General features: G+C 47.0%; 1 protein-coding gene across 1 annotated transcript in view; it reads left to right on the top strand.

Annotated features, from left to right (window-relative positions):
- LOC131210705 (protein eva-1) overlaps positions 1–25,295 on the top strand; it is a 65,210-nt gene that overhangs the window by 21,973 nt on the left and 17,942 nt on the right. Inside the window, exon 3 of the mRNA XM_058203986.1 lies at positions 989–1,098. Coding sequence (XP_058059969.1) covers positions 989–1,098 — 110 coding nt within the window. The remainder of the gene's footprint in view (positions 1–988; positions 1,099–25,295) is intronic.

The following is a 25,295-nucleotide window of genomic DNA, read 5'->3' on the forward strand; positions in this document are numbered from 1 at the left end:
GGGTTCGTCATATTTTTCATTCACTAGCTTTTGTTCCAAGTTCCAACCCGTGTTGGGCAGTCGCTTTTTGGTTGAAGAGCGACTGCTGGAAAATTGACTCTGCTGCGGAAATTAATTTGCTGCAATCTTTTCAAAGAAACATTTATCACCATCTACGTATCGATAGTATCGGTTAATGCGCCAGCAACGGAACTTGCGCAGTGGGATGGCAGCGTGAAAAATGCGATCTTCTGTTACTTTCAAGGCAACTTTCGGGTACTGCTGGGTGTAGAATGACTCGATGTTGCCTAAAAGCATGAACGGCTCGTTATCGGATTTACTGGTTTTGATTTATATCCCATAGCGCGGTCGCCATTCGACTCCACCGTCTTCGGGGGAGATTCTGTTCCTCTCGCCGCCCGGTGGAGCTGGTCCGGAACGACCAATGCGGAAGCCGTACGTGCGGAAACTAATTGAGAAGCATTAACAAATGATGGCCATAAAGCCGCGATGCGACGGGCCGGAAAGCAAATGGCGCATTTTTTGTTGTTCTATACTTTCACGCCATCCTCGCAGTTCTTCCCAACGTTTCACACACCACCCAGCGAGGAATACCCAGCGTTTACGTTGGGAAAAGTGGTTTTGATCGTTTTTCTTCTGTCCACATGATCCCGCGGCTATTTGATGAACCGCAACCATCGGGGATGGTTTATTGTATTAGCAGTTTTTTTATTCATTTGATTTCCCATGTTTATGCTCCATTGTTCAATTGTTTCACGCCACCATAATCCCATTAGCGTGTAATTCGATTCAGCTGAAATCACTCATTTTGTCCATCAAACGCAATTATGCATTTCCCACGGAGTTTTCATTTACCGTCGCCGGCCCTGAAAACTGTTTTAAGTGGCGACATTTCCAACTATGTACCGGGCAGAAAACAACTTGCGATAGACGTATGGCAGACATTTAATGAAACTATTGTATTACTTTAATTTTTTTTCTCTATCAGATGCAAATCTTTGCCCTGCCAGCACCGAGGATGCACTCGATATCAGCATACCGGGAACGGAAATAGAGATCAAAGCTCCGGAGAGCTGCACCTGGCCAAATGCCCTGCAGGTAAGTTTAATGCTCCGATATGGTTCTTCTAAGATATAGAATGCGTGTGAAATAAGTTTTCCTGTGCCCAAAAAGGATCAGCTACATTTGCTGTGGGCTGTTTGCAAAGCCACCGTCCAGCGGTACGTAAATGAATACAATGAAAATGGAGTGAAAAACGAAAGCGAAACAAACGCACAGCTTCGAGGGCAAAAACTGTAAAGAAATAGCTCAAGGGCTTCGTGGAAGATGCAGACGAAAGAAAACGCTCACAGCAGATGCCTACTTCCGGCAAGTCTGTTCGGTAAAACCGCGTGACCAAAGTGTCCCGACCCGAGTACAATCCGTCGTAAATGAAGGCAATTAACACAGAGCGCGATAAATCATAATTTATGCTAATTAGCAAACACTGCCAATGTCAGAATGCATAATTTATTCTGCACCGTCCGGCTGCCCCCTGCCCGGCTGGGAAGCTGGGAATGATTGGCCAACGTAACTGACGCACGTACTCTCTGGACTCTGGAGGAGTTTTCCGGAGTCGCGGTTTTTCGTCATGACCTACCGAGTGACTCGTGACTAGCGGCTGAAGTTGCGCGGCGGAGCACTTGATAAGAACTTTCGATTCGGATGCGATAATGGAAATTTGCTTTTGTTTCCACAAACGCTCGGCGCCTTTTTTCCAATTACTTTGCCACTCCTGGAGGCACTTTTCAGATGAAATTTAATTTATTTCGAACCCACCCGGGGCCCTTTGGGGATGGCTACCGCCCACCGTTAGCTGCTTTTATCTCCATCCAAAGGACCCAGCGGACCAAAAACAAATAAAAATAAAACAAACCAACGTCCCCGATGCCCAGCGGAGGAGCCTCACATGGTGGTATTAGGTGGCCAGGCGAAAACTCTCTGACGAAAGGCCCCGGAGGAAGGAGCCCCGTGTAGCTCGACGCCTTTGCTCCTTCGCCGCTGTGACAGTTTTTATTCTTGGCCGCGCTTCCACAGCCAATCTGTCGCAGGACGGGCCGCAATGAATTATGGCACTGGTGACTTTCGCTAATATTCGATAATGGTTTCACTTCTTGGTGAATTGTTTTTTAATGAGTGTGCTGGCTGCGTAAACTTTTCGTCGGCCAAGATGCGTCACATCGGCCACACCACGGGCAGCTAGGGCACGGGCGGGAAAGGATGCTTCTTTTGCGGTTTCTTTTACGATTTTTCTTCTCCGTTACCCGAGCTGTGCTCTCAAGTTACAAAAGTATTCATAAAGCCGGCAATAAAAACGAATGATTGTAGCGTGCGGCAGCGATTATTAGATTCCAGAGTGGTCCTTTTAACCTTGGGCCAAGTGGTTTTTCGAAAGCAGCCTACGATAAGTGGATCAGGCTTATTTGACAGAGATTAACCAACGGTGCATTATGCTACTTTACTTTTTTTAATTATGCTTACTGAATCCGCTTGATTAAGATAATCCTAGTGCTATAATGTTCATTAAAATTTGCCTACTTTTTCCAAGGTTGCATCATCACAATTTTTTTATCACAAAACGTATATAAAAAATTTCTCCGGTTTTATTTGATCATGCCATGCTCAGCCAAGTGGTTTGTTCACAAACATTGAAAATCCTCCCAACACGACCCACGTGGCAAAAAGATTACAAAGTTCTCGGAGGGTACTAGGAATTAGTCGGGAAACTACTCACGTTCTGCAAGCCTAAGCCCAATTCCTGGCCTTTAATCACGTTAGATAATGTATGATGAAGTACCGGCTCCTACATTCCTAGTCACGATGCACAGGGACTGCCGTACTATGCCGTTGTTCTTGCAATAACCTAGAACATGTGCCTGGTAGAGATTTATTCTGCCACTACAGTGCTGTTTAGTGCTTTGACGTGTTTGCACGCTACTGTCCCGGCATCCATCACCGTCATCTTGCTCGTTGACATGACAACGATCTTCTGAGCTGACGAAGATGACGTCGTTAGGTGCCGACAATTTGCCTGCATCTGAGACACAAACACACACCTACAGTCACCCAGGATAACGATCCCAGGCTGGTGTGCGTACACATCAAAACAACTTCGACAGCGTCAGCAACACCGTCTGGGGACACCGAAAAACACCCTTCGTGGGCCGAACTCGTTTGCGCCTAAATGTAGGCAAGTGGTGCATGAAAACGCTCTTCTAATACAGCTTCTAAGCCCTGTCGGGTACTGAGCAGGAGAAGCTGCGATGCAAATTTATAATTCTATCATTTTTCCCCTCCTAAACGTACCACCATTCCCATATAGCTGGTTCAACACCCGGTTCCGTTTGTGGCCACCATAGTGCAATAGTTTAAGCTCGTCCAGGCTTAATTCGGGAGATTATCCCCTGCCGACATGAACGTCAGCCAATAATGGATCCTCTCCTACGGAACATGCTTTGTACAAATTCCTCCGGAACAAACCTTTTTAAATACATTCAGGGTCCGTCTAGTGATTACTGTAAAGTAATGAAATAATATTAGATGCAGGATACTGTCAAGAGGGCAATCCTGCCAATTCTTTAGACATCGTATAGTTGGATGAAAGAACGAAATATAATCTCACTGCTATATTTTATATTATTTGTTAAGAATTCAGTGTGTTGTATCTTTCAGTATCTCCAATATCTAGTTTGTTTGTATTATCTTTTCACGTCTACCTATAGTACAACAAATCACACACAACATAACTGTATCTCCGTATTCACCCTAGCAAGGTCTCGTATTCTAGTAAGAAGGTCGATGGTCTGCTCGGCTCGCACAAGGATAATGATGAATCCCAAAAATAGCAGTATCCCAACCATCTGGGAGATGTTTCCCAAAAAGGAAGCAGTGTATCAACCACTTCGGAGATACAAGGTCACGAAGCGCAAAATGACCACATCTCTGGGGCCATTAAATAACAGTTCGTCGGAAAGAAGAAATACCATTTGGCAGAATGCTTTGGGCCGACATTCGCTGCGTTACAATCGCACGAGAGAATGTAATGCCCAGTGAGACGCAGCGGACAGACTTGCACTGTCATCCTTTATGCGGTTGGCCTCGCAAATCCGTGGAACTCCATTTTGCTCAGCAACTCACGTCCAGTAACGGACGAAAGCTGTCATAATCCTTTCCTGAAACATTAGCCCATCGAGGCCGGGCCGTCACCATCGTCGTCGTCCGCTCCTAGCAAACCGCCAGGATTTGCGGTTTCTCAGGGTTTCCGGGAAAGCAGTCATTGCTTTCCTTTTCTTTTGCGAACTATCTCAACGCCTTGAAGCACATGGCGAGAAGGCACAAAAATGTACGGCAATGTTCGGAGTATGCTTTTCAGTTGTCGTTCAGAAGCTTCCTTACGTTTCCTTGAATTGGTCGGGCTATTTATAATCCTATTATTACGCCCGGGGATAGAACAGATGATAGTATTGCAGTGATACTGAGCAGGAATGTGCGCTATCGTCGCGTACAAACAACCGTATCGCCACCAAACTTATGCCGCCACGAACCTCAGTGCTGAGATTTTAAACCTCAGAACCAGACACAGTCTTCGAACTTTTGAGCTATCACATTTCACAGGACAGCGTCCGTTGTTCGCAAAGAAGTAATGGCCAGCTTCGTGACCATGGCGTTACGACAGCACAACGGTGTGGTCACTTGCTAAGAAAATCATCCATCCTGTGCTCCGAGGCACACTGAATCTTCTTCTGCCGCTCTACTTCCGCTCTTGTTGATTAAATGGAAAACATCTGGGGTGCCCTCTATATTGCTTGTGGCAAATTCGGGTCGCCGGTACGTATCACTGGCGGCTGTTAACAACGCTAATTAAAAGTAGACAACAGGTGTATTTTTGGGTTTCCCATTTTACGAAAGTAATTCGCTTTCTCGTTTCCTAATGATGTACCGTGGCATCTCCAAAAAATGTTTCATCATCTTGCTTCAGTTCGCCAAACCCTCGGGAGAGACTAACCTTTCGGGGGTTTCTGCAACAAATGGTGCACGACCAGATATCCGAGGTCGGCGAACAAGAAGAGAGGAATATAAGACATTAATTTCACCTGTAGCCACCTGGTATGCCAGGGTTTCCACCAGACCACCACCGGCGGCTGGAACTTATAAGGGCTTCCATCATGAAGTTGATGTGGTAAACTACCAACGTTACCGGTACGGTTATTGTTATGCGCACTAAAATTTACGGCCACCACCGTCATCATTGACGCTGAAACCGGCGGCCGGCGAGGAATGACAAGCGGATGCCAATTTCTAGCCAAGGTACCAAGATTTACTGGACTACTTTGCGCTAGATCTAGTGCCGTTTTACTGCATTGGATGCATGCATTACCGTCCAACACTGCTCAAATTAATATTTTATTAACCCCGCCCAACAGAGTGGGCTATAAAACCAAGGGCAGTGATTCCGACGTCGAGCATTTCTTAGGTTGCCTTGTATTTATGTTGACTTTCCGGAGTATCGTCTAAAGTAAATCCCTTCAGATATTGTAGTAATTGACAGCCGCCAATCGTAGCTATTGAACTGAAACGCATTACATCGATGAACATAAAATATGGTTGGTAAGTTTTTGTAAGCCAGTAGTAGTTTGGAAAGTACTAATATGCAACTAAACGCATTGAATATATGAAAGAATTAATCATTAACCAACAAGCAATGAAATAAAACAATGCTATATTTTCTATTATCAAATTGTTTTATTCTTTCCTATTGTTATCTTTCATCAGAAAATGTTCCCTCATAAGAAATTGTTTCGCGTCAATCATGCTGATCTTTTCTTAATCTAAAAGACATTGTAGAATCTATCGTTCGCTTTAATACTAACCGATTACTTATCTGTCACATGCACGCCTGAGTTTACAGATTGTGGACTTTTTTGCAAGACATGGGTCAAGAATTGATTTGCCTCGATACAGTATGCCTTCTTTCTTTGTTTGCGAATTCGCTTCATTAAATATTCGAAGATACGATGTGTCCGGTCCGGTATTTTGAATAAATCAGCGCGCCCTAGCCAGAACAGAGAGCAGGGACAATGACCCAAGCAGTGAAAGCATATGTTTCAGGATATATTGTTATTATTTTCATTTAACTAGTAGTGAATTTTCGCTACTGCCAACTATGGGAGGAATATCATTGCAATGTACTAGTGTCATGATAATACACAAACTCTGCCATCTTTCCCGTTGTAAAATTACTCGAGTATTTCAAGCGACCAAAAAATTTGTACAAAACGTAAACATATCTGCAAAGAACAACATAGTTCATCGGGCTGGACAAGCACCCAAATCATAACATCAACATTAGAGTACTGTTGTTCACAACTGTGAATAGCCACGTGACATAATGCTGATAACAGATTCAAAAGTAAAAAGTAGAAAGAAAACTAAACCACTTTCTCGTAGTCATTTCTGTGAGTTGAGTGCAGAAACTGTACTCAACAAAAGGGACACGTATTGCGCCAATTACACTATACTGAACAGGCTACTCAGCAGGTTTTCGATAAATATTCATACCATAGCCAGATCGAACAGTGCTGCCCCTGTGGGCTACCTGTGGTGCATGAAAGTCCCTTCATGTTTGCATCTAAACATCTGAAAGTCACCTTTGCCCAAGAAATAAAAAATGTATTGTTCAAACACTAACTATAATGATGTGGTACGAGGTAAAAAATTAACACATTAAACCATTCACCACACACGGGGTTGTGGGAAAACGGCACAAAGGCAAACGATTGAAATGGAACAAAAAAAACTTATATGCTGATTTTGAAGGGCACGATTTTGCGACAGCTAAGCATTTCTCCGTCTCGGTTTGGCTCGGAACCAACTCAGTCAACCATCCGTACCAGTGCCAAACCGAGCCCAAACGGGCGGCGTCACTGGCATCCGTTGCGAGCGAAGAAAAACGACATCAAAATGGCCGACGGGTTCGGCACGGTGACGAGCTTGGGCTGCAAATTTATGGACGAACTGCCGTTTTTATTCTCGCAATTCCTCACCTCCGGGACCGGGTCTGCTTGATGGTATGTTGATTTTATATAAATGGTATTTTCGAATCGAAGCGTTTTGATAAATGACCAACTCTTGTTTTTGCCTCCATCCTTTAGTTTCATCGCTTACATCGGGGACTGAGACACACAGAAAGAAAAAAGAACGAACGATGTTGAACGATGTATGAACCTTCGAGATTCGGTGGCCACAGTATGCTGCCTCCAGCTTCCATTTTTGTTACGATACGCGAAATGTCGGAGCGAACGGTGGAATCCGGTCGGCCCGGTTCTGCCTGCCTTCGCCCATACGCCAGCAACATACATTTGCTAGCTGGCGAACACTGGAGAAAGGTGACATTGGGAATTTTTGACCAACGGGTTCTAGGTTGTTTTTGCTGTGGCCTTTCCTATGATCCTTTCCCGTACGGCCCTAACTCGTTGGAGGTTTCTTTTTTGCTTCGCTATATACACCAGCGAAATCGCTCAAACTCCGGTCACATATCGTTCCACGGAGCCTCCAGCAGTCATCGGGGTTCGGTAACGGTTTTCATACTTTTTAATGGAACCGAGGTATACGGCGGACGAGTGCTCATAATTTGCGAGTGCGTGGCTACCACCGTAGATTCCAGGGCAAATGTCGTCAAGTAAAGTTACCGAAAGTGAGACGAGTGAAAAGTCAGGGCACCATTTGCATGATTTCTTTCCTTCGTCGGAATAGAACTCGGAAGTTTTTCACACACTCCACGCGAATCATTTCGTTCGTGAATGGAGCATTGAATAAGAACGCAAAAACAGATGGCGAACTGGAGGTAAAGTTCGAGTGTAACGAAAATGGATGAAATACAACGCTTTCAGCTTAACACCTTCGGCTGTGTAGAGTACAGTGTACCGTCCACGAGTTGATATGCTTGCTTCGTCCTCGACGGCAGCTCGTCCACACGAAATCCTTTTCTACGCCGTAAGAAAAATGAATATTTTTACGTTTTATAAATCACATGGCTTTGCGCTTGGGGTGCTCCGCGCCTCGATTCCCCGAACCTGACCGCCGAACTTGATCAAAATTGTAGCCGAACTTCTCTGCAATCACAGTCGTGGGAAGCTAACCTCCGGCCGGGCGTTCCGGGGAGCAGTCGAAAGCTAATACAAATTCCGGGCCAGAGGCCATCGGAACGCCCGGAGTGACAACCGTGTCACGTGTCGACCACATGGGCAATTTATTTCCGCTACGAACGTTGGCGTAGGCGACCGAAGTGAAGTTCTCGAACCGATCGGTGCGATGATAACTTTTGAAATTGAGAACATCTGTCAGCAGCGTCGAGCCACTAATCGATGGAATTACTTTCATTCAGCTGCGCGTTCGCTTTTCGCTGGCACTGGTCCGTGGAAGAAAAGTGAGGTGTTTGCGATTTTCCTTCGACTGTTTCTTAGGCCACGGTCCTGTTAGCTCAGCTTGACGCACATGGCTCACTGTATTCTCTTTGTGTTTCACCCCCATCATCGACGGTGTATTGATCGATCCCTTGAGGGCAGAAATTGCTGGCCGAGAAAAGGATTCGGGCGCAAGCCAATTTTGTCATCTCGACAAACTTTGGCAGTTAATCCTGTAAATGTTCGAAGTTGCGTTGAGCGACATTTAAGGTGCTTGCTGATACCGATTCAGTTGCGCTGGAGTGGTATGAAAATTGGAAAGACAATTTGAGTTAATTCCCTTTAATGTGGGATTATTTATTTTCTAGTTTCGAAAAAGAACTTTAAAACAGCACATGGCAAATTTGTTTTGTAACACTAGATATGCCACACCGGTCTGGTTCAAGGGTGAGCCATATATGATACACTTGTTTTTATTTGGTTTAAAAAAACGGCTTAATATTTTTCGATGCCTAAGCTTTTATTTGAATAGTTCATTCAAGGCATTTATGCATAAAATAAAATTTAAATTGCAGAAAATTGGAAAATATGAAAAACTTCCAACTTTATGTTCATAGTTATAATAGTTAGACCCAAATTCGAATTGCTATTGCCGAGATCAATCAAAAATGTACTCAACAATTGGTTGTTTGTTTTAAATAACCAAATAGTAAAGTGTGCTCATCCTTACACTATTGGAAACGGTGCAATACCTAATGTTAATGATTTTTTTAATCGAAATTGATCGAATCTCGAATCAGTCCAGTCTGATGAGATAATTTTCAATTATTTTCTTGCACATTTCGAATTTGACCTCGATCGTAACTTGGCGAATGTCATTCTTCAAATGCTCGAAATTTGCAGACTTGTCAACATAAGCACGAGCTTTTGCGTAGCCCCCAAGAAACAGTCCAACGGTGTCAAATGGCATGATCTTGGTGGGCAACTGACATCACCAAAACGCTAAATTATTAGGAAGGAAGAGAGGACGGTTACGTAAAAGACGGGATGACACGTAAAACGGCGAACGAGCCAAAAGACCAGAATCGTCAAATCTCCAAATATGCGTCCAATTACACTTCCAATTATACGTCTTGCTGAAACCACATACTTTCTAAGACGATAGTGGTCCTCCCTTCGTCGTTCTCGAAGAAATAGGGTCCTATGACGCCGACAGTCTATAATGTGCCCCATACAATTACCTATTCTGGATGTAACCACGTCTCTTCAATCGCTTGAGGGTTTCCAGTGCCGTAAATTTGGTTGTTTATGCAACGCGTTTTCGAATCTCCATTTTAGTAAATTTTTATCATTTTAACATGTTGTTCAGTTGCTAAGCGATTCATTATCTAAAATGACACACATCAAATTCAATTAAAATCAATTAAAAGTTTGACCCTTGGGTTGACAGAAATTTTCAAAAACTGTAAAGTGTCAGCCCTGTAATTCCGAAGCGTCAAAATGGGCAACCTTAAAGATTAGATGTTCCCTTACAAGCAATAGTAATCATGGAACAGTCGCTTAGTCTTAAAATCAAACCAATAAAAGTAAATCGCTCAATCCGTTGAGCCGTTTGTACAACGAAACCTGCAAAGAGCAAACGGAGGAACACTCTACACGGCAGATAAGAACCAAAGAAGGAACGGAGAATGATTAACGTCTTGATGGGCCACCGTTGACCCTTTGGAAGTTGGATAAATTAAATAATCTTGGCAATCACATCAAACAGATTTTCATTTAGTGTTTTACAACCAGATGGTTTCGTTTATCACCGACACCGGCGCGTCACAACAAGCCGAACCGGGGACATGTTGGACAGCTTCAGCTTGCCGACGCCGTCAGCAGCTGCGCGCGGGGGATCCTGTAAAACTCGAGTCCAAACTTGGCAACTTCTTGGATCCCATCCATCATTCACTTTCGGACGGCTCCCCGGCCTGCCCCCGAAGGGTGGCCCCATTCAGGACACTTTTTTATGGCACGGTCATGATAGGTCGGTACATAAACGACAGGACATTTCACGTCGTAAAACTCGCCCAAAAGCCGTCCCGTCCATTTGCCGTGTGAAGTCATCACGGCTTTTCACGTCCTTTCACGCCCGGGCAACAGCCAGGGGCACAGGCTAGAACAAAGGCGAAACTCGAACCAACGCGTGCGTGCGTATGTGTGTGCATAGTGAACACAATCCCCTTTTTTGGGGTCCCCAAAGATCCGTGCCGCCCAAGTAGTTCGGGTGGGCTAGAAGTTTCCCTAAAATATGCTTCCGTTTTTACCCGTTGAAAGCGAAGCTCCGCGAAACCGGAGGGGAGCCCAGGGGGCGCCGGGCCCGGGACCTGCCTCACCTTCGGATGGCCATCAAATAAATCATCAAAACCAGAGGACCCGGTCGGTCGGCCACCGGCCCAACTCCCACCCGTCCCTTGCCCGGCCCCGACCGATAATGTGTGCTGGTGCCACGCCACTCCGGGAACAGCCGGGGCCGCCGAACGACCGGTAATATACTGTCGGGCATTTTAAATGAACTGTAAAATATTAATAACCACAACGGGTACCTCAATTCAATTAATAAATTTATAGCCAGTCGTTATACCCGATAACGCCCCGTACCCACCCCGTCCGGGTTCCCTTCGGGCGGGGCCGCTCGACAGTAGTCGGCCGAGCAGTTGCGAGCAAAATGTCGCCCGAATGTGCCAGCCACACCCCACCAGCCGGGCACCACCGGCAAAACGCGTCAAGTGATTTGTTTCGGGTTTTTTGAGTCTAAACCGGGGGCCCGGTGAAAGTCCTGCCACTAGCGCCTGCCACTAGTGCTGCAATACGCGCACCACGGTGTATGTGTGTTCGCGGAGTGCGTCCAAATGTGATTGAATTAATATAAACACCTAATGGAAAGTCTGAAGTGGGCACAAATTGCTTCTGGATGCGATCTAAAGCAATGACGGCATATTATGGCCCGTTGTATAGAGAATTGTTAAGCGCTTAAACAGCGCCTGAGTTTAATGTATGTTGGCAAAAGCTTTTCGAACTGTTTAGCAGTCGAAGACACAATCGAAGAGGAATGAAACACGTGTAGTCAGTACGACGTCTGATACTCGATTGGCTAGGAAGACCGCAACATTACTGCGCAACGAACACGACTTCACTCCCTTACATCGATCGCAACAGTGGGTGCTATCTACAAAGCGTTGCCCCAAATTGAAGCAGCATGAATTGCTATCGCAACAAAAACACTGAAATCAACTCCTTCGCCATGCCCGAGCAATCATTTGACTCTACTGCAACTTCTGCCTAAGTGCAAGCGGGTTCCAGCGGGTTTCGATTGACTTTCCGCGAAGAAAATAATGCCACAACCACCTGAAGGAACTTTGACTGGCCCCGTTTTACGAGCGTCACCCGCACCCGAAGTGGACGAAAATATGTTTACTTAACCGACGTAGTGACCGACTCCAGCGGGCAGCAGGTGCCCCACCTACAAACCAAGCGCTAAGTACCTTTTTGCACCTGGGTGGGTGTAATATATAATTTCATTATCCTGCCACCGGACCACGGACAGCTCCTCTGGGCACCGTTTGCTGTTGCCCCGTTCTGGCACCACTCCCCGCACTCGTGACCGCAAACCGACGGACAAAATTTCGCTCCGGCCCGCAGCGCTTTCCACCGCTCTGCAAACAAGTTGTACCGTAAGTGATGGGCCCCACGCCGGGATCGCTTTTGGCAACGGGAGCACGATGATGCTTAGTCCGATGGCTGATGGAGATGAAGATGATGATGATGATGAGGAGGAGGAGGACGCGCTGGACTGCTCAGGTCAGGACGCACCGAAGCCGAAGGCGTCGCCATGTCCTGCTGCTGCTCCCGCCGATGAGATGCGAAAACGACCGCTCACGGTTGCTACATCATGCTCAATTTACATTTCCGCAGCTCTTCGTTGGCACGCGGACAAATATTTACCCGCCGTTGCATTACGAGCTTTAGTAAATAAATTATTTTTAAACCATCCCCAGGAGCTCGACACTAATCATGGTTTCCGGTGAGCGCACTCGAAAGTGCTGCAATGTATTCGACTGCACAAACATCAACATTGAACACTCTTCTGTTTATGCCATTTTAATTGAATAATGTTTGCACTGCTCGACAATCGCCAACAGGGTGGAATTTGTTGAGCACGAAAAACTAAACATCGAACTTACTTTGTAGAGGTTTTTATTGAAACAATAGTTACAATCATTCTTTCTGATAAACCTCTCCTGTTACATTAAAGTAAAACTGTAAAACTCTAAAAACCGTGAGTTTTTCTTATTTACAGTTTGATCCACCATCTGTTGGTAGTATAGAGCCAAACCTACGAAAACCCCAACAAACTTCAGGAAAACCAAACCTGCGTTCGCAACTCTTTAGTAGCTTTTCCGCTCCAGACGCCGCCATCAACGTGCCGCGAGGTGTCTGGTTGATAATTTTAACTCAATTACCTTTTCCATCTATTAAAGTAATTATTTCCCTAATGAGTCTCGCCAGCCACGCCATTAAAGTCTCTTGCAGCAAAATGATTTGAATTTCGCATGACTGGAAGTTGCCTTTCGGGGCTGGAAGCGAGTTTGGTGCTGATGCTGCCGCAGCATATTGCCTCGTCGGTGGTTACCGCATCAATGTTCACTTGACGTCGAAAAGATTATTCTTTTTGATGTGCGCGCATCGTGCTATATGCTGTGTAGTACAGAAGACCAGCTCTGCTATCGATGAATCGCGGAAGCTTAATATTTAATGCTACGCTTCGCTTTTCAACATATTACAAGGTTTGGATCCTCTGCCCAACCCTTCACTGCACCACCCGTTCTCGTCGGTAACATTTCGACAGATCACAAGCCCAAATCAATCTACGTTCTGTCTGTGAATGGTTGAAATAAACAGGACGATTCCGGGCGTTTGATAGATTTTGTGGAATTGTTCAATAATAATTTTGACTTCTCGTTTGACGTTTCGACACAGTCATATGAAGCGCTGCCTTTGAAGTAGGTAACATTTCCTTAGTTTTATGTATTGAAACGAGAAGGGCCACAAATTAATCATATCTTCTACTAGTGTAAGAAAATACCATCGAAAATTATTTGCTACATTCTTATACGCTACACTTTTGTAGGATTCGTTTTGGCATAAACTCGAGTAGTAAATTTAGTTTTTTATCTTTTATAAATTTAACAGATGGAATCTGTAGACACATTTCAGTGAAATCACTATACTAAGCGTCCTCGTGTGCCTATTACGACATCGCTTCGACGTTCGCCCCAAGATTATTGATTGTAAATTAGAAAATTGATTATCATCTTTGTCGGTTGAGAATCGACCACATCCTGTTTTACTTGTACGATCCTGTGCGAGGGGCGTAATGGGAAAAGTTTTTCCTCTCTCCAGCGCCAGCATTACTTTCATTACGGCCGATACCATTTTTCTCTTTTCCCTCGCTTCCACTTTTTTTCTGTCACTAGGTCCGTATTCTTCCGGTTCCTGCAGTGCGTCGGGTGGAAATTTGAAAAAAGTACTGAAATGAAATTTTCTTCTACAACCGATAAGCGTTGCAGTCGGAGTGAGGATGCAGGAAATGGTTGTCGGTGCCAAGCGCACACACATCGGCTGAAGCCACAGAGTCATATCGGAAGATGAGAGCTCCCAGACCGCGAGCTCCTTCCCGAGGCCCGAGACGGAGCTTTACCCACGTCTAGAGTACGGCTAGTTGGTGCCGCTCCGTCCGCATCTCGATGCCGTCACCCATAGGAAATCCATTTCCCGTATAAACAGCTCATTCCGCTGCGCGTCGTTCGGAAAATAACACCGGGGCGCAATAATGTTAATTAAACGTTTGTGCTCTTCCCGGGAAACGCCCCGAAGGCCCTCCGGTCCGAAGCGGGCAGGGGCGCAGGCAGGCAGGACGTGGGCACAAAAATGGAATTCATTACTCTGATTAAATTAGAATCCTTTTCGGTATTAACACGCCGGTGCCCGTACGGCTGCCTACTTTCAGGCGCATACTTTCAGGCGTTCGCTGCTGCAGCCAACTAGGTTGGCAGATTTCTAAATTTTCATTCAATTTCTCGCTTTCCGCCCTTTCGGTTCGCACTGTTTGCGTGGTGGCCGTGCACACATACACACACATCTAGGCCGTGCTGAGATCATGCTCTATATCACGCCATCTATCTCCGGCAAGCGATCTTTCCGGAGTGGCGCCGGATTGCAAAATCCGGCTCCGTAGGGTGCTGCTTTGTGTACGAATATGGTCGAATATGGGGCACGGTTCTCGGTGTGTTAGTTTTTCATATGCTTTTCGTCTCGCATGTGTTAGGCTTATCTCTCGAGAGACTCCCGGAATTCTCGAAGGATTCATTCATTAGACGTATTCGCATTCTAGGCCACCGGTTCCACTCGATGGGAGGTGGCAGTTTTACGTTTTTGTGCCGCGGGAGCTAGAAAAGTGATCGCACACAATGCACCCACGGCCTTCGTGGCAAAAACGGTAGCAGTCTAAGTGGCTTCGCTATCGTAAAAATGATGCCAAAGGGTTTTTAAATTCGACCTTTCAGGTGAACCGCTCTCACAAAGCATGTGCCTAGAAGTGAACGAGAATGCCAGAAGCAGCACTTTGCAGCTTAATACAAATAGACTTTGCTATCATTGTCGTTACGTTACTGATTTCAGAAGCCTATTCGCAAAGCCAAACCAAGTCTATCGATCGCTTCGGGCACAATATGGAGGAAAGTATTGAAATCGATCAGATTCCGTCCTTAAAGTTCCGACTCCGAAAAGCGGTTAGCAAATAAAGATAACTGTGCAATACTTATAATAAACGTTTTTAATTTAACTTAAAATGCTGAATTTACATACGTTTTGTAACACTTTACATGCTGCATCATACAATAAACCGGTTGAAAACTAACAGCATTAAAGAAATAGTAAGAAAACGAAAGTGTGAAAAATATACCCAAGCTATTCCATTTTCTTACTTTAAGCACTGCCCTGGTTCGCCCGTTCGCACATTATCAACGTTTCGAATTAAAATTACGCTAACAAATGAAGAAAGTTAAAACAAAATGCAAATGAACTTGAAATAAAAATGAAGAACAAATGGTTTTAAGGAAACACGGTCCACGCTCGGAATAATGAGAGAAGAACGTAAGTGAGAAAATCATGCCAAACTGTGGGAAAAACAAGGTACCAAACAACAACTTTTCATTCGTTGCTCTATCGTTTTGGTGCCATCAGGAAAAGACGTAATGTGTCAAAAAAAAAAAACTGTGCACGTGATGGAAAAGCATAAGTAAACAAAAGTTCCCTTTCTATAACACAAAATCGTGTGAAAAAAGCTTACCACCAGTTTCTTTTTTTTGCCACCCGTTTGATAAAGAAAAAGACTTTGCTTCGAGCTTCGTTCTACTTTACCATACAAAGAAATGTTAAGAGGCGCTTTCATTTCGCCGTTTGGCTCGTCTTATATCCAAAATCCCATGTCGACCATCGTTCGCAAACGTTCGGAGCTCAGCGAATGCATTATTGTATTGTTTTGCCCATTTTCCTTTCCTCTTTCCTGGCACTATCTTTGTGGTGCTTTTCCTTTGACTCTTGTTCCGTCCATGGTGTTTAGTCGGAAGCGTCAGGACTCGCCACGCTGGGCGCGAAGAAAGAATATTGAATTTTTTAGCGTGCAACTTTCGTTTATACACGTTCATTCCGTTTGCTTGACGCTTGATTGCACTCGGGCCGGGAGCTTTTTCAGGACGGCGGCACAAGCAGCTTTTGAATAACGAAACAAACTTCTCTACGGCACCCCAGTGACGACGTTGAAGGCCCTCGGTCCGGGTTAGAAAAAAGTCTACCGAGAACTATGGACGTGCCAGGTTGAAGACTTGTGGCACCGCCGGCACAGTCGTCGTGTTGGTTTGCATATGTCGATGCTTGCGACATGGTATGGTTGACAAAGATAAAAACAAGCTGAGCGGAACAGTTGGCATCGGTTCCGGAAGCAACAGAATGCAAAACATTTTCAATCATAAAACAATTGCCGGACTCAAGTGCCACTTGATAAATCGGCTACGGAGAGCAGGCTGAAGAAACTTGTAAATCGATGCTTGATTGAATGAAGCCTCTCTCCCTGCTCTAAGAAGCATGTTTTGAAGTGGACTTATGACGCTCGTTTGTACCAGAACGGAACTGATTCAAATTCCATTTCCAGTAGAGCCCATCGATTCCTAGCACTTTTTTTACTGTAGCCGCATGAGGGCGCATGAGGCGTGAAATAAGCAAGACACCATAGGCTCTCCTTCCGCATCCAGCAAAGCTTGCATGTTTTAACACCGTTCGATGGCTCATCTGTATATCATTCGTCAAGTACAACAAGCATCCTTTAGTCAGCTCGTATGATGACTTCACGGTTTGTTCTTTTCCACAAAAAGGGGCAAAAGAAGATGCTGAGTCCACTTTGCGCCCCAAAGCCACAAAGTTCATCGGGGTCCTGGCCCCGGGTCCCGGACCCTCTTCAAGCTGACCACGGCCGCATTACGGCGCATTTTTCGTTCGGCTTCAAAACGATCGTAAATCTAGTCGTGTCATGCACGGCACCGGCACACATTTCAAAACCATTTCACAATATCGCCCGGACCGGAAATCAACAACACACCCGACGGGTGACGAGTGGGAAATTGTCATGTGCATGGCCGGCCGGTTCGTGGTAATATCCCCAAACGAGACGCTGCCCTTTTCCTGCGTGAAAGTGCGCATGAAATACTCCTCTGTCGGTCGGGGACGGGCCTTGATGGCTGAACATAGTCAGTCGTGGATGGCGAAGATATGGCGGTCCGTTCGGCAAGCTCGGCTGGCGTCGGTTTTATTATCTGCCCAAATGTTTCCTCCGTTGGTGTGGCGACTTCATTGCCATCCGGATATGAACTCTTTTCCCTCTCACTTGGCGATGAATAGAGCGCGCCATGGGCAGGATGTTTAGATGAATGAATGAGTGAACTGAACCGACCGCATGTGTGTGCGGGAGGGTCCTTTTTATATCCTTTCCCCTGCATGAACCCTCAGCGGGGCAAACGATCGTTACTCGGGGTGTTCGGATGATGCGGCTGCTGTTGTCTGTATCGCTCGTTTTATTTTATTTTCTGTTATTTTGACACTTTTATAACTTTCTCGGGAGCGGGAGCGAAAGTCTCTTTCATGTTCACTGTAAAGTGCAATCCGATGCAACTTTTTGTTGCCCACCAGTGCACGGTGAGGAGCCCAATGATCGTCCGTCTTGTTTTCGCTTTAGTTGTTTGGCAGTTGCTTGCGGCACCGGACGGGTTAGTTTCCAGGCCACTTCGCCGTGGTACTAGTGGGACTGTTTTACGACAATGGATATATTCTACATTTTTATAGGACATTGCTACATATTTCATGCATATAAATGACTGTTTACTGTTTCTACATGCATATTCCATTCGCACACGAACACAGCCACCGGGCTCCGGGTTCGTCCGATCAACTTTCTCGAGCGAATCCTGACCAAGCCCCGGTGTCAGCGTGTCAGCGTGAGTAGAGTAATTTACAACAATAAAATCTCGTCCGTCCGTCGAGTCGAGTTTTCTTGGCCCACCCTCCTCGGCTTGAACGTCTTCAACTTGTCCAAGGTCTCGCCGTCGGGTCGGGCTCACCCAGTGCACTGCCGGCTCACCGCTCCCGCATCCGGGTAAAGCTGTGGGGTGTTAACTTGAAAATGGCGCAATTTTGAAAAATGTTCTCAACGAACCGAGAGTACGATGTGCTTCAACCGCAATGTTGGTTGCACTCCTGGGCCGGCTCCTGGGCCGAACGGTTGGGCAAGTCTTTGCCTTACTTTTCACACGTAGAATGACTTGGTCTTTATAGCACCTTGGTTCATGGTTCTATTTATTTGCCCTTTCTCCACAACTCGCTGGGCAACCTTCACGTACGATGTGTGGTCGTTGCGAGTTCTCAACCATTTCTCGTCATCAACCTCGGCACCTACCCAAGCAGTGGTGCGGCCATTTATGCGAAGCTCCCACTCTGTGCGGGGGGCAAAACTGGGAGTGATGGTTACTGGCAATCAATTATGAAGTGAAGAAATACGGAATAAAGTTAAGCCATGCAGTGCAATGATGCGAACCCATTCATGGATTCAGTACAAGTTTCTGACACAAAGACCTCACAAAATGAGGACGTTGGGCAATCGGAAAGGTGAGTCGATTTCGAGAACTAGCAACCAGCATAGCAGAATGTGACATTCTTACGCTAGAAACACTAGAGCCATGTCTAGTTTGCTTTCTAAAGCACCCACCAACTCGATAATACGTCTCAGTTTTCTGTCCGCTCCTTCCGATGGTACCGAAAAAGGGCTAGCTGGACCAGCGGACGGGTCTTTCGTGTCACAACTTCGTGCGACCCACTGAAGAAGATTAATGTGCCTCGTACGTTCCGGAAGCGCGACACTCCCGCGGGACGATCGGACAAGGATCGCGATTCTCGAAAGGTTGTTAAATTTGAAGGCCCTCCATGTAGGCGCCTCTCCATCCGGTTCGCTACACCTTGGTCCCATTTTCCGACGGAAGGGTTGAGTCAAAAAATCGTTACTTCCAACACACACAAACACACTCGGCCGAGGGCCACCTATCCACAGCAATCAGTCAACCCGGACTCGGCGAGTCAGTCGCATGGTTGATGATGAACGGCGAAGCGCGTGACACCGACGTGACACCGGGGGAAAGCGTTGTCCATTTACGCCACCATGTCTTCGTCTCGCAGCCGTTCGTCGTCATCGGGCGCATGCTTTCGACATGCACGGCGCTTTCTTCCGGTCGATGTGTCACATGATGAACGATTCGATTTAATGCTCACTGGCGCTCGTTGTCGTTGGCAGACTGGATAGAGCGGGCCAAATACCCGCAGAGCCCATCATGAAGTCGTGCCCAGTGTATGGAAAGTCTCAATCGCTTTGCCTTCCAAAAGCACCGTGAAGCCACCCTTTGACCTTGAAGACGGCTCAGCTTTGGGCTATGAAGTCATTGAGGCTCTAAATTCGTCGGACGCATGCTTTTTATCACTCTAATATAAAGCAAAGATAATGGAAAGCAAACTTTCAGGAAAATGGAAAACTACTTGTTGCACTTTGGGACACACTTTGATGTGGAAATTTTCTTCACCCGATTCGAATCCAACGAGATCGAATCCAATCAACGGTTTGGCCCATTACTTTGGATGAAAATTATTGAATTATTCAAGGCTATGATCGGCGCAAATCGAAGTGGTTTGCGCGCCCGGCCAGAACCCGTTGAAGGAAAATCGTTCCCACTTCCGAGTAAAATTCAATTTGCATCCCTAATGCGGTTTGCGGGGTGGACGTGCGGGGTGAAATTGAAAGGCGCGAATCGAAGCATGTGCGCTGTGCGCGAAATTGCATAACTGATCGGGTCCCGAAAAGGACCCCATCTAGCCATCCGATTGTGGGATTACGTTTATATCCGTGGTATCTAAACAGCTAAAGCAATTAGTGGCCCCGGGTGGGACGATTTGGAATGACAAATGTGAGATGCCCGTCATCCGTGGGAATGGGTGAGGAATCGCTAACGACATCTTGTTGAAAAATGAATTACCACTAGCCCGGGGGCCATGCTATTGAATTTGTGCACGGTTCCAACCCGTCCGAAAGGTGCAGCGGGAGTAAAAATGCACGTTAATCCACTCGGTCCACTTTCACGGAATAGAGTGGGACCTGACCGGACGATCAACGATTCTTTCCCGGCGCGTGGAAGCGAATTGTCGCAAGCAAAAAGTGTCCTTTTCTACAACCACCAACACCAGCTCACCCGATGTCCCCCAGTCCGCCGGTTGCGGTCGTTGCATTATCCACCATTTTCCACTTCATTCCCGGGTGCTGCCGATGCAAAACTCGGCTCGGCGGCGACGGCAGAGAAAATGACACGAAATCAACTAACCACATCCGGAACCGGTGCTGGCGAAGTGGAAAATTGAATGACTCTGTGTGTGTTTGTGGAGTTGCATAAAAGCCGGCGGTGGAAATCCTGGGCGTTCGCTCGATTTTTCCCCGCCGAGGAGATACTATGTGTGCGGGCCCAGAATCCCCGCGCGTCAGCAGTGGCTGTGGAATTGTACCTCCATTCAACCCCAAAGCGGATGCCAAGCGGCAACAGCAAATGGCAATTGTGTACCGAATTGACACTCTCGAGAGTTCTGTGGATGGCTGCAGTCGAGAGCAGGGCCAAGCTCGGCCCCAGCAGAATGCAACATATAATAGAACGGGGCGAGCATAAGGCGAAAGGCGAAATCATATGAATCGCACCACCGGCTGTCGTGCGATTCCATTGTTCCCTGTTCCTGGTGCCGGCGTTTACTTTGCTACCTTCGTTTCGCTTTTTTTTCCTTCGAACGGACCCCAGCAAGGAAATCAGCAATGAGCAATAATGGCGCTTGCAACCTCAGTTACATCCGGGTGATCGAACCACGGGGTCAACGGTAAAGTCGGCCCGGTTAACTGTTTCAATATTGCCATTTGGCGGAGGCACTTTTTTCCAACTACCATTTGGCAGGCGTCTGAAGTGAAGAAGTAGCAGTCTGTCTGTAGGAAATCTTTTTTTTTTCGTGCAGTCTCCAGTATCATTGAAATAGTAAAAGCAATCGGCCGCCGCCGAGCTAGCAAACCGAGGCACCCAGAGCCCCAGAGCCGCCAGGAAACACAAACGGACGCCGAACGCCGGTAGATGTCAGACTGACAATCGAAAGCAGCAGGACCGAACAATCTGCCCTCAGAGAGCGTAGCTTCCGGGGAGCGTAGCTGCCGGATGTCCCGGTGGGAATGTTATTGTGGCGGCCAGATCGTAGCATACTCCCTCTTAACCATGGTGGATGGTTTCCGGTAACCCCGCGCTCGAGCTTCCTGAAGTCGGACCTTCAAACGTGTCCCCGTGTGCCTGGTTCACTTTCGGGATCCTCGGTGCATTGCGAGCAAACAAACGACAGCTCGCTCCCAAGTCGCTCTAATCGGGCCATCCAGGATCCGAAGCTGAGCGAAGAATATCCACCAGCCAGCGGCCAGCGGTCGGTCGATGTGACTAAGCTTTAACCGTTATTAAAGCAAACACACGCGCGCTGTAGTTAGCGCCGGAAACGGGCCACACATATGTGCCGCCCATAAAAATGGACGGCAAATGGCCAGGGTCCAGGAGCTGCATTCCTGGCACGAAGATACAGAAACCGGTGTACCGGTGGACGCAAAATGAAACGGGATAAATCTGTTTATGTGTTAAAATTTTATGGTTTATTTTGTTGGGCAACACGCTTCCGCCGTGTTGCGGTTGATGGTTACGTTTGTGTACCGTTTTGGCTGTCTTTTCGTGCTTTTTGTGTGCTGTGGAGCTTGTTTTGCGCCCAGCAATTTCCAGCAACGCGAAAGCCGTGGTCTTCACGCACGCGGCATACAAAGTAGCTACTAGAACTGAACAAGGCGTTAGCCCGAACGGCGAACAATCGGCTTGTAAGCAGTCGCAGTACAGGATTGTAACAAACTGATTGTGAATTGTTCAATGTGCTCCGCTTGATGTGCTGTTAGCAAAATCTGGTGAATTCAAACATTTGTTTTTTGAATCGTTTTGAGCTGAATTTCCGTGGCCATAGACAGTGAAATCACTCCAAGATTGTACTCTTTCTTAAAGCTAGAACTGTAGCGTCGGTTGGTTTTTGTTACTCCTTTCAAAATCTGTTTAGTTTTCCTCGGCCCTCGGCCCTCGGCCCTCGGCCCTCGGCCCTCGGCCGGCTCGGTTATAATTCCAAGCATAACCATTCTGGCAACGCAATTCTGCTTGCTACACATAACAAACCGGCGTTCCGGCGAAGCATCCGGAGATGCCCCCGGAAGCTCGTGCGGTAGTTATCCTTTATTATATCGCACCGTTTCGAATCCTGCCGTACAGTCGGGCGTCCTGTGCAGTCGCGGAATACGATTCGGTCCTCACACAACACCGTTCACTCCGCTGTCGGTCCCGGTGGAGATGTTTGGTTAAGATATTCATTTGATTCGCCGGAATGTGGGTTCGCTGGAATCGTGCCTCGCGTCGGACATAAAACGAGGTAGAAACCTGGCCTCGCTCTTTTATGCCGCTGCGTCCGCACGGTCCGCAACGGTGTGTTGCATTGATGGAACGGCCATGTCCAAAATGCGCCTCCCTCTTTATGATCCATTACAGCTCACTGCTCACGAGCTTCGGTTCTCTGGAGAATGCAAAACACGGTTACTCCCCCCGTGGTACGCTACCGCACACGGGTATGTCATTTCCGGCAAAAGTCCCCGGGATAATAACGTTGTGCCCGACCAACCTTTCGCCAACCAAACTAACTCCGCGTTCTCGATGGGTCGGTTTTGTATGGATTTAGCAAACCGTTTGAGAGCAGAGAACCAGATACACAGGATCAAAATTTATGTTCATCCCTTCGGTGGCCTGCGGAAAAAATGCCGGGCTGGTCTTTGAGAATGTCGGCTGCCAGAGATGGTCTTCCGCGTCACCGTGTGTCACCGAAGCGCCTTCCGCTTTCCGGAAAAAGAAAGCTCCAAACGAAGCTCCAAACAAGCGCATCAATGGAGGATTCAGTCGGGCAGCCGACGGCGCAGTGTGCAAGCGTAAAGTGTTATTTGCGTAAAAACCATGCTCCGCTTGCCGTGCTTGGTACCATAAATATGCAACACTTTTCGCGGCTCGCTCCCGAAGACGTAAATTGTACCTCGTTCCGCTATCGGATCGAGCACGATTGATTCGACGATGGTACGATGAAAGTGATACCGTGGCACCGACCGGAGTGTTCGATATTTCAATTTATTCGCGCCCGCCGGCGCCCGGGTCCCGGGGCGCGTGAAAAATCGCTGGAAAAGTGCACATAAATTCGTAACACCTAAGCGCCGTACCCTAACGAGCAGGGTAGCAGATTTAGGGCGGTGGATTTTGTTTCAATCCGGCAACAGTTTGGCGAGCATAATCGAATTCGTTCGATGCTTCGGCCCCGGCACCTTCCGGAGACCGCAAGATACCATTTCCTAAGAGCACTTTTCCAATAAATCGGCCGAGTTTTATCTGCTCGCTGCGCCCAAATAAGTAATTAGTTTTGTTTTTCAGTTTAATTTTGTATTTGGAAAAAAAATTATTGAGAAGAGTATTTCAGATTGCATCTCTTCGGATAAAGCCAGATTCGCACTGAACTGGAAATACTTTACTGAATGAGTATTTGAAAACAATCATACTATGTGAAGTGAATGGAAATACAACCAAAAAGAAAGAAAAAAAATCTTCTAAATAAAACTCGACCTTTTCAATTCCAAATTCCGTTTCCACAACTCTGAAGAGTTGAGCGAGTTTGTTCGATGAATGTATGGCTCCAATCATCATAACTATGAAAAGTTGAATGAATTGGTTTAATGAATACTTTTTGTGCCCCGAGAGCGATGGCAAAAATCCCTTCCAACATGCTTAAGTCTGCTCAGCGGAAAGAGGACACGTCTAAGAACCAGAAAAAGGAGCCGAAGAGCATTCAAAAGACACCTGACCGTGTGCCGTATCTGCATATAAGTGTTTTGCTTGTCTATCCGCGTATAAGCACCGCACACTTTCACTTCCAGTGCCCGACGGTGGACATTTCCGTGTGGCACGCCCCTCGTCGTTGATCCAATTAGGATCGAAATCCTTTCAGCATTCAATTTGGCTTCGGCTCGAAACGATCGGCCGCCTTCGGGCGATCTTGCCCGCGCTTCCGTGCTCCGCTTGCGCTGATACGCCCTGGCTGAAAATAATATCTAATTCACCAGAATCCAATAATCCAAATCAAATTACCGTCACGATTCAGCATTTTCGCCCGCCCGACCCGGGGCCACCGGGTCGCGCGCGCATCCATCGTAGCATAATAAAAATGATGCAACATTGCATTTCGGGAATGTTGGAGCATTTTTTGTCCGTTCCTTCCGTTTCACGCCGTCGTGCTGGGTAGCATAAGCCGGTTCCACTTGCCGGCGCCCTGCTCGTGCTCAACGAGCGAAAGCAGTAAGTGTTTCATGCACAACGAGCGCTTCATGAACCATGGCGACTAGTATGCTTCGGACTATGCTTCGGTCGTGCCATCGATCGGAACCGTCGCCCTCGCTCCGGACACCGGAACAGAAACGGAAGTGTCCGATTTATGACAAGATTGTGTCCTTCGAACGTGCCTGATCCGACCGCGTCGGTGGACCGCTTCGGGTGCAGTTCACGTCCCCGGTAAACGCCGTCCATTTTATGCTCTCCCGTCCGCTCCATAACGATGCATGATGGCTGGGAATCAGTCCCTTCCCGCCCCCAAAAAAATACCTCTTCGGCGGACGGAGCGATGCACTGGCCATTCCCGTTCCGGGATCCGTTCATTCGTTCTATTGCACCACAACGCTCGGCCGGTACGGTACGGTTGTCTTTCGGTCCAGTTTTTGCTCTCCTTCGACACACCGTTTATGCAATGCAAGCAGTTCTGTCGACCCACGTTCCGGCCAACCAGCGGCACGGAAACAGCGTATTTTAATCGGATAAATGTTCCTTCGACGACGACAAGATGATGGCCACAGGCGGAATCGAAAAAAATGCATCATCCCGGCAAGGTGGCGCCGGGACTTTGATGAATACCAAATTAGATACTTTCGATTCACCGGGTCTCGCACATCATCGCTCCGGGGATGATTTCATCTGCCCAGCGAATGGGTGACCGAATTTTCTTCGCAACGGTCGCCCGGGAACAGGCTAGCGGCAAGCCTGC

Source organism: Anopheles bellator, chromosome 2, assembly GCF_943735745.2.
Source record: "Anopheles bellator chromosome 2, idAnoBellAS_SP24_06.2, whole genome shotgun sequence".
NCBI lineage: Eukaryota > Metazoa > Arthropoda > Insecta > Diptera > Culicidae > Anopheles > Anopheles bellator.